The following is a 9,629-nucleotide window of genomic DNA, read 5'->3' as shown; positions in this document are numbered from 1 at the left end:
AAGAAGAAAGACGATAAAAGAAATCGCAGTGAGAAGGAGAACAAAACGGAAGGGCAAATCTGAAATATTTAAAAAATGGCTAATTTTATGGCTTTGTTACACGGGCCGTAAATAGTTCGGTATTTTGTTACCTTCATAAGAATTTTTCTTAAATAATATATAGATGTTTGTTAAAAAAAAATTGAATTTTGTATTAAAAAAAGAAAAAACTAATAATAAAAAAGATGACGAAGGTGGGAATTGATCCCCTGACCTACACAATGGAGGAAGGTTAGTCGAAATATTTCTCAATCTCTATGGAAATAGGTGTATATAATCAGATGAGAAACTACACTCCCCGTATCTCAAAATTGAAAATGAGAAATAAGAACAATTATCATATGTATTCGTTTCTTATAAAATGATAATCATGAAACTTGAATGCTATCAAAAGGATCCTTAGACATGTTACTTTTGTTTATGTTAATTTCACTTCACCCGTCTTTAATATATTTCATTTCAAATTAGCATTTATCTTAGTTGAGTTAAAAGTGAAAAATCAACTCAAAGCTTTTTTTTTTTTTTTTGGTCTCATGAAAAGCTAAAGATGATAATAAAAATATCGGGACAATTACTCTTTTGGGTTAAAAATTTTTCAACAACGTACGTTTCCAACGTCTTTAATAGATCGAAACTTGAACCCACAAAAAAAATAATAAAAATAATTAGGATTGATTGTGCTACTTCTCATTCTCGGGCCTCAACTAGTGTAGTCCACACCCCTACATTCAAATCAAACCTAGGAGCTGTAGCCCTTGTTCCTCGACTACCATCCATACAGAGAGGAGGGAAGAAAGGTTAGTTGTTCAGCTTCTATTTTCCCTCTTGATTCCCTTACTAGAGTCCGCATCATATGTTGGTGTAGACTACTTCGCTCCATCCTTCCACCTCGTTTTTGCAAAGAATTTTTCTGAAAGATTTTGGGTGATGAACATTGTTCTTTGTGCTAGGAAAGGGCTATCTCTGCGCCAATATAGGATATTCCGGTCGGTTTGGGAGGGAAGACCGAAGACCACTCAAAAGTCAGCTCGTCGAATCGATATATAGGCACTTTAGTTCGGATAGAAAATAGTAAATAACATAACAAATAAGAAAATAGAGAACGAGTGACAAGCATGATAACAAATGGTACCATTATACTTCAATTAATTGTAAATAAATTAGAGTGATAAACATGGAGTGAGTTAAGGGTAGATGTAGGCTCTTATGTAAGAGACCATAAATTTATACAAATATAATTTTAGATGGATCGATATAATATCTAACCATCCAAAACAAGCATAATCAACTAACACCTTTCCTCAAACCCTCGCCCAAAAGTTTGGCGCGAAGTATAAAATACAAGTCCAAGATAAGAGCGAAATCTAGAGCGATGGTAATGGCGTTGGCGTTAGAGCAAACCCTAACTCTTTCTTCTTCATTCTCATCAAAGAATTCTATCTTCTCCATCCCTAGAAACCAATTACGAATCTCTTCTTTCTTCCCTTTTCACTCGTATCTAAACCCTCCTAAACACCTCCGTTTCGCTACTCGTTTCCCAAAATGCTCGGCTATGGAAAACTACACCAATTACTCTGCTGTAACCTACCCCAAACCTTCCGAAATTCCATGGAAGAAGGAGCTTAGTAACTCGGTCACTCTCATTGGGACCGTTGGTCTGCCTGTGGAGCTCAAGCACCTGCCATCTGGCAAGGATGTGGCTTGGACGCGACTTGCTGTTTGGAAGTCTTCTACTGAAACATCTTGGTACCAATCTATTGTTTCATTTCGAAATTGGCTTTTGTATTGTTGCATTTCTATTGAAGATTGGATGATAAAAAGTTGAAGAAAGTTGTTAACAATATGGAAATTTTAGGACTATGGTTATAGACTATATTTCTGTCTACGTCGAGTGCCATTTCTAAATGGTTATCCCGATTTCGGTAGGATGTGGAAACCATATGAATTCTTAAAAGAACCTTTTTTTTATGTAAGTGACGCCTTTCCGTGTTTTAACAAGTTTGGAAGGAAGTTACTTGAATGCCTCTCATCTGGCGTTGAGAGTGAGGATGTGTGGAATTTGACACATTTTAGATTGTAAGGTTAAGTTTCAGAACCACGCCATTTTTACTATTATGAGACGAATTGTATCAATTCATTAGCCATAAGAGAAGCACCCAAAATTATCTGTCTATTCCCAACAAAAGCAAGCTTCTTAGGCGCCATGGTGGTAGGCAGGACCACTTTCGGACGATTGGATAAGACTAGAGCAATAATTTTATAGGCATATTTTAGAATGTTCTTGGAAATTTATTCTACTTCTTTTCCAGATAAATTTGCAGATCATACCAACCCTTGTGTTGGTGTATAGAATCTTACATTTTCTCGGGAATGGGCGACCCCAATAAATTTGAATGAGGTATTCTTGCATGTCTCATAGGAGGATTATGTTACTCTTAGTATGCAGAGAGTCAAAACTTTAAGCCGAATGGATAGTGAATTGGTAAGATTCTTTAAGTTAGCACTAACCTTGCGCACATGACGCACCAAGAAGGATAAAGCTAAGTGAATGTACCTTTTTTATAAATTTGCCATTCATATTGAGACCTCCCAAAGCTAGTATCCGAAAAAAGAACTTAATCTTTTCTCCGACCCTTCTATCTTCATGCTATACGACCTTCAAAAAGCTTTGATCAATGAAAGCAGCTGTCGGCACCAGTTTACCAAAAATGCAACATTAGAGTCTTTGGTGTAGTTTGTCTTAATAATCAAGCACAAATTCTTCCATTCTCTATCAAGAATACTCCAAAATCTCAATAACGGAGGAAACTACTCAATCTCCTCATTATTTTAGTTTCCTTCTAATGTTGAGATTCCACCTTCCTTTGTTGTTGTTCTTAGAATCTTTGACTCGTATCCATCAGAATTAGCAAAGGGTTGAAGTTTGGAAAACAGTGAATGGGTAGGAAGTATGGATGATGAGACCAGGGAACATTTACAAATTTAACCAAAGAATCCTCGCTAACTTTAAATGTTCAAGAAATAGAAGTAGAACCTGGAGCATATTTTCACTTATGGGCACATCATTTGTCTAATAGCTTTCTACATATTTGTTCATTGGCAAAGCTCCTCATTGACGGAACCTCCCTTCAAGAGAGCTAAGTGCTTGAGTTCGTGCATAGGTACAATTTTTTAATAAATGGCCTTGCACTTTAGGCTCAGCGGGCTATTATGCTTCAACACACTTTTGGGAAGATACACAAGTCTTTGTTGTGACCAGGAATTTCATTCGAGCCACATAGTCCAAAGGAAAGCACACACAAAGTTCAGCCAAAGAATCTTCTTTTCCTTCTTAAATGGATGGCCATTGAAAATGTGTGATAGGATATCTCGACTCTCAAGTATGTTGAGGGAGGTTGTATGCCAAGCAAAATCAGCCAGGATGAAATTCCAAAAACTTTGGCCCGGTTTCCGTGAAAAGACAATTGAGAATGAGTCTCTCCACCATTCTTGTACATATGACAGAAGCTGGTGGTGATACCAATCCATGGGCACTGAGTTTGTAGTTTTTCTTAAGTGTTGAGGCAAGTGTGGCTCAATTCCCAATTGGAAAACTTAACTTTCTTAGGATAATTACTACTCCAAATAGATTGGTAAATATGCTTGAACGTTGCATCACCTTTATAGGCCAGTGTGTTTTAAACCACAAAACTTTAAAACTTTGGTTTCTTGAGAGATACAGCGTGGCGTTTCAAACTTATTGCGTTCACGTGTAATGACAATTAGGAGTGTGATCCAGATTAGGATTTTGCTCTTTCAGGATAAGTTTAACATTCTGGGATGAATTGGCACATATTGCATCTCAGCACGTCCAGAAAGGCAACCAGATATATGTATCTGGTCGGCTGGTAGCAGATTTAGTTGAAGCTGATGATGGGAAACAGCAAACATACTATAAGGTTTTGCCATCCTTGTTCACACCGATCCATGGTTTTCTGTTCGTTCAAGAATTAGATTCCAACACTTTCATATCTTTTGCAGGTAGTGGTTCAGCAACTGAATTTTATAGAAAGAAGCAACTCAACAGCACCCCATTACGACCAAGATTCTAATTCCATAATGGCAGGCATGGGATAATTCCTTAATTTAAGATTATTGATTGACACTTTACTTTGCTTCAAAATCTTATTATTTGGTGTCCTATCACATTTATTCGCAGGGAGAAAGCCCAGCAGTGGTGCTGTTGATAACACAGCGTCCACACAAGAACTATGGCAAGCATTCTTTGCTAATCCCGTTGACTGGTGGGACAATAGGAAGAATAAGGTACATGATTAATTCGCTTGCAATTTCTAAGATTCAACTATCTCGTTTTGGGATTTGAATGTTCTTAACATGGACCAAGTTGTCTTTCTGTTTTTATTCAAATTGATGCATGGAAAAACCTTGGGAACTTTCAACGAACTGCATGACAGAATAGCATACATTTTATGTATGTTATATTTCCATTGCAGAGAGCAGGCCTCATAAATGGTTACATTTTCTTAACTATTCTTTGAGTGATACGATTCCCAAGGGGGTGAGAATAGAGATAGAAACAGCGAAATCAAGAACTTTTGAGACAAATATAAGCAGAGTAATAGAGGTCAGCTCACAGAACAATTAATCTGTTAAAAAATATTGGATTTATTCAATAATTTATGCCTTCTTTGAACCAAAAACTTTTAGAGCTTGCAAATTGTGGTCAAAGTGAAGCTCTACAAACCACTCCAAAAGCAGCTGCAGCAACCGAACACGAGGCGGAAAAAACATTATAGAAATTTCATCTAGAGCTTGCTGAGAAAAACGTTGTATGGATATTTACGGGATTTAATATTGTAATATCAATGAGACACTACCATATAACATACCCTTTCAAGAGGGCTAGTCTTTTCCAAAATCCCCATAGGAAATCCCACAAAAAAATTCACATCTTTCTCCCAACCCCACTCCCTCTGTTTATAACTAGAAGCTTTAACAAACTTAATACCTATTTCCTAATATGCCACTTCTAATAAACATACTAATATTCTACTAATAATCCTACTGTATCTCTATCTAGGGATCTCACATTTTCAGCAACAAATCTTCAAATTCTAGAAACTTAAGATTACAAAACTCTACATGATGAGAAACTCAAGATTCTATGCAAACATCATGAGGAGAGTAAGGTTATTTAACAGGAAAGGAACCGGGAGCCACAACAGCCACAAGACTAAACCTCAAGGAAAGAAACTGAGGCTGTAAAGGTTTGTTAAAGGCCCAAAACAAAAGCAATCAAATCGAAACAGAGCAGACTAAGAAAAACTTATCAAACGCTGAAAAAGGCAGAAGCAGCATCAAAGGAGTCAGCACTAGGCATAGAAAAAGAAAGCCTCCAAACTCAAACAAACTCAAATGTGGCTGCAAACAAACTCAAATGTGCGCAGCCACGGAGACAAGATGAGATCTCTTGGAGCCCATGTACTTGACAACTTGAACTTCTGAATGTCTATGATTTTTATCTCATAAACCTCAAGACCACAGACCCTGAAAAAGGAGGAAAAGTTATAATGATCTTCAATGTGTTCTCATGAATGAAGGAGAGGAGGGACGTCATATCAGACAAATAATTTGGAGGCCTAATGTGTTCTTGAAAGGGTTACGTAGAACCCTATCAATAGCTTGTTTAGATGAAATTTTATCATTTGATTAGAAAATTGAAATCCAATTCCTCACTCATAAGACTCCCTTTTGCTCTACCCATTTGTTGAAAAAATCACACCCTTTGACAGACCTTTATTTCAACTAAGAGGCTGAAATTGTAGAGGAAAACTGGGGTGAGTCGAGTTTGAGCCTACCTAGACTCGGGAAATCTCTTCCATTTAGCTAAAAGCCTAAAAGAGTACTTAAGCTTTAATTTTTCAAAGATATAGAAGGTAAACCAAGTTAAAGCAAGGCAGGGAAGTCACCAACAGCCTTTTTTGGCTATCATACATCTAAATATTATTATTATTTCTATGTATGAAATGGCAGGCCTCAATGATTTAGAAGGAAATCAAGGAAATAGTAACCTCCTTTTGCAGGCCATAGACATTCCAAAAGTTACCTTTTGTTAGTATTTGTAGGTTTCCTTCACTGTATAGTTCACTTGAATGTTAATACTTTATTGGCATTTTGGTTCTGGTTGCAGAAGAACCCAAAATATCCAGATTTTAAACACAAGGACACTGGGGAAGCCTTGTGGGTTGAGGGCAGGTATAATCCACCTTGGGTGAAGTCTCAGCTTGCATTATTGGACATGAGAATGAGTTCTCTTGATGATCAGGAAGTCAAAATGACCAACTTTGTATCTAATTTTGATTTTCCATCTTATTAAACTGACCTTGGATTGCTTTAAATTTGTTTCCAAGAGGGTGTTCAAATTACCACCCTAGGGTGTTCAATTTCCAAGAGGGTGTTTCCAAGAGGGTGTTACCAAATATATTGGAAAGATTCTTTTATGATATCTGGCTTGTATAGTTTGTAATTTGGTGTATTGTATATTGGTTGTTAGTAATTCAAATATTTCTTCAGTCTCTAGGATCAGTGCCTTTTATGGAAGGAAAAAAAAGGACATGGAATGTTTTGATATTTTGTGTAGGGACGTTTAGTTGATAATGATTCAAATTAATCGTCAACTCGTATTTTTCCTTTCAATTGATAGAATCCGGCAGGAGAAAATGAAATTTGGCCAAAATAGAGGTTTTGTTTTTTATCCTTTGTTGACGTCATATTTGGGTAAAATTTTGAATATTATGGATGCAGATTGAATCTTGATTGCACTCTTAATTGTCTCCTATCTCGCCATCTTCATCTCTGCTTTCTTGCTCCATCGCTCGCCTCTTTGTTGCCCTCTTGCTTTTCTCTCTCGGTTGTTTCTCTTGCTCTCTCTCACACACACTATAAGTCTCTTCTCATGTCCTATCGCTCTCTTGCAATCTTTGCAAGTTGCTCTCTCACACACACTCGGTCTCTTTTCACACAACAGGATCCTCGTTTAATAAAAAATATTAATAAATTAAAATAATTGAATAAAGTCATCAATCTAATATATAAAATCTACTTGTTTTTTGTATTTTTAAAATTGTGTTGAGTCATAATTTATGTTTTCTATGAATGTGTGCATGTACATATTATCAGAGTGACCTATTTTGAAATTCAAGCAAACTTTTTGAACGTTAAGAAATATACATATTGATATAGTTTCAGTTTTAAAGAAACAATATAATAAGGCTGACTATACATATATAATGAGTATGACAGAACTCACTAGATTTGTTATTTATCAATTTAAATTCAAATATGTATTTGAAAATTTCAAACAATTTAATAGATTTAGTCGAAAATATTAAGATTTAAAAATATATATATACATACAGATAGACTGATAAATTTGTTTTTTTTTTTTTTATTAAAAATAAAAATAGAAGATCATAAGTGTTTTTGACTTATTTTATTCATTTACCTTTTGTTTTCCCTTACTAGTTTGTTTAACTTTTTAAATGTAATTCAACTTATGTTTTAGAGCAAAAGTAAATTGTTTTGTTCAAAATGGGATTGGGAGATTGAAGACAAGTTGGTTGTGGCGTTCTTTTAGTTTTTATTTCTGAAAATGAGTTCATTTTTTAAAAACTTGTTTTAGGGTCCATTTTCTGATGAAGATAATGTAAGTGTAACTTAAACATACCTTCATACCATTATTCTTTAATACTATCAAAATGAAATGAAAACTTTTAACATTTTTTTCCACGATTTTTGTTGATACAATTTAAAATACTTTAAGACTGGTGAAAAAAATCAAGTGGGGAAGCCTAACAGTTTGAGAAATAAAAACTTGCGTAAAATACTAGTTTAAAAATTGGACTTCAATAGCGACTTTTTATCTGCTAGTAAATCTTAAAGGTGAAAAGAGTTAAGTGTGGAAACCTGAGAGTTTGAGAGTAGAATCCAAATTATCTCATATGTATTGTTTCAATAAGATTTATATTTGAGGAATATTTTAGGCCTAGGGGTGTTATATTTGACTTAAATTTTTTTTGTTAAGTTAATTCTATGTTTATTTTACATTGTATCGTTTAGTCCAAAATCACCCCTAATAATCATAAATTATAAACTAGTGATCTAGAGATCAATCATATATTGTTTGAAAAAAAAACTTAGAATGTGCATTGATAATACGTTTAGCATTAATATCCAAAAGAAAGCGAAGGTAGCATGATCAAGCAATAATGCATCTTGCCTCGTTGTAGAAGGCTTGTTGTTGTAAACGATTTTAATTGGTTATCATACTTTCCTTCATTTGAAAGATATTTTTTTCAATATCAATTGATTTGATGGGGCATGAGGCGATAGACGAAGATCGGTGCTATCCTATTTTTATCTTGATAGATACAAATATTCAGATAATAGTTACATATAGATGAATATTGTCACTTAAAATATTTTTCACTAGTAATATGATCAAACTATCAAATATTTAACTAAATATTTGTTTTAATTATTTAATATGAATATAATCTTGATATCTAACTATATTATATGCGACTAAAATTCACTTTTTTTTTTTACATCTCAAGTCTACACACTTAAATAAAATATTTAAATGGTGCAATATTCCAATTAAAAAAACAACATAAAATACATTAAAATAAAATTTGACATAAGGAAAATTACATTACAAATTTCAAACAATTTCAACAAAAAAAAAAAAAAAAAAAAAACCAATGGTAGAAAGTCATTTCCAAGATGCTTGTAATTTTCTAATTTTCAAAGGATTTTAGTACAAATTAGTAAGAGTTTCTTTAGTTAAAATGCATGATTGAAAGCGAAAGACACTTGAAGGTATTACCATTCTAGAAGGTTAGAGGAATATTAAACATATTTTAAAAAAGGAGGTTGTTCTTTATTAGATATGTAGAATGTTGCTACCGATGTTCTTTTCCTCGTTCCTCTCATGAATGTTCTAAGGTCTTCATATTTTAAAAGGGTTTGCAACGACGGAGGCCTAGCTTCTTTGTGAAATTTTTTTATAGCGTATCCTTACCTAATGGAGATTCAGATAATATATCATATGTTTACTCAAGAATTTTCTCGTGTTTTAGTTTGATTTCGTCCTAGTATACTTATTTCTAAAAGAAATGAAATATTTTGAAAAAATCCATAAAAAATCAGAAAGAGAATTCTTCAAATGCCAAAGCAATTAGAACCAAACAATTTGTAAGCAAACTTTAGATACCAAGGGAGTAATCCCATTTGCTTCAACCAATAATTTGTTTCTTCACAGTGCTAAAACTGCTTTTCTTATTCCTTATTGTAAAACCCAACAAAAGAAATGCTCAAAGAAAAAGAAAAAGAATGTCTTTGGAATCAAAGATGAAAGCTTTTTGGGTCAAACACTTTCTCTCGCTCTCTCTCCTCAATGATTTATTTGCCCAATAATGATCCATGAGAATACAAAAGTCCTCATAACTTTGCCAAATTCATACTGCTTTCTTTCTTTCAAAGTTTAATTATAAATTCAGTAAACCACTTTGTGATAATTAAATGTTAAA

General features: G+C 34.0%; 1 protein-coding gene across 1 annotated transcript; it reads left to right on the top strand.

Moving 5' to 3' along the window:
• The first annotated feature begins 1,306 nt into the window (after window positions 1-1,306).
• On the top strand, window positions 1,307-6,565 carry LOC103492617 (protein OSB2, chloroplastic-like). The gene is made up of 5 exons (XM_008453046.3): window positions 1,307-1,785; window positions 3,839-3,977; window positions 4,060-4,144; window positions 4,238-4,344; window positions 6,230-6,565. The coding sequence occupies exons 1-5, from the start codon at window positions 1,412-1,414 to the stop codon at window positions 6,413-6,415; spliced, it is 891 nt and encodes a 296-aa protein (XP_008451268.1). The 5' UTR covers window positions 1,307-1,411; the 3' UTR covers window positions 6,416-6,565.
• The last annotated feature ends 3,064 nt before the right edge of the window (window positions 6,566-9,629 follow it).

This window comes from Cucumis melo, chromosome 1 (genome assembly GCF_025177605.1).
Source record: "Cucumis melo cultivar AY chromosome 1, USDA_Cmelo_AY_1.0, whole genome shotgun sequence".
Lineage (NCBI taxonomy): Eukaryota > Viridiplantae > Streptophyta > Magnoliopsida > Cucurbitales > Cucurbitaceae > Cucumis > Cucumis melo.
Note: the sequence above shows the minus strand (reverse complement) of the source record. Positions and strands in the feature narration are given on the sequence as shown.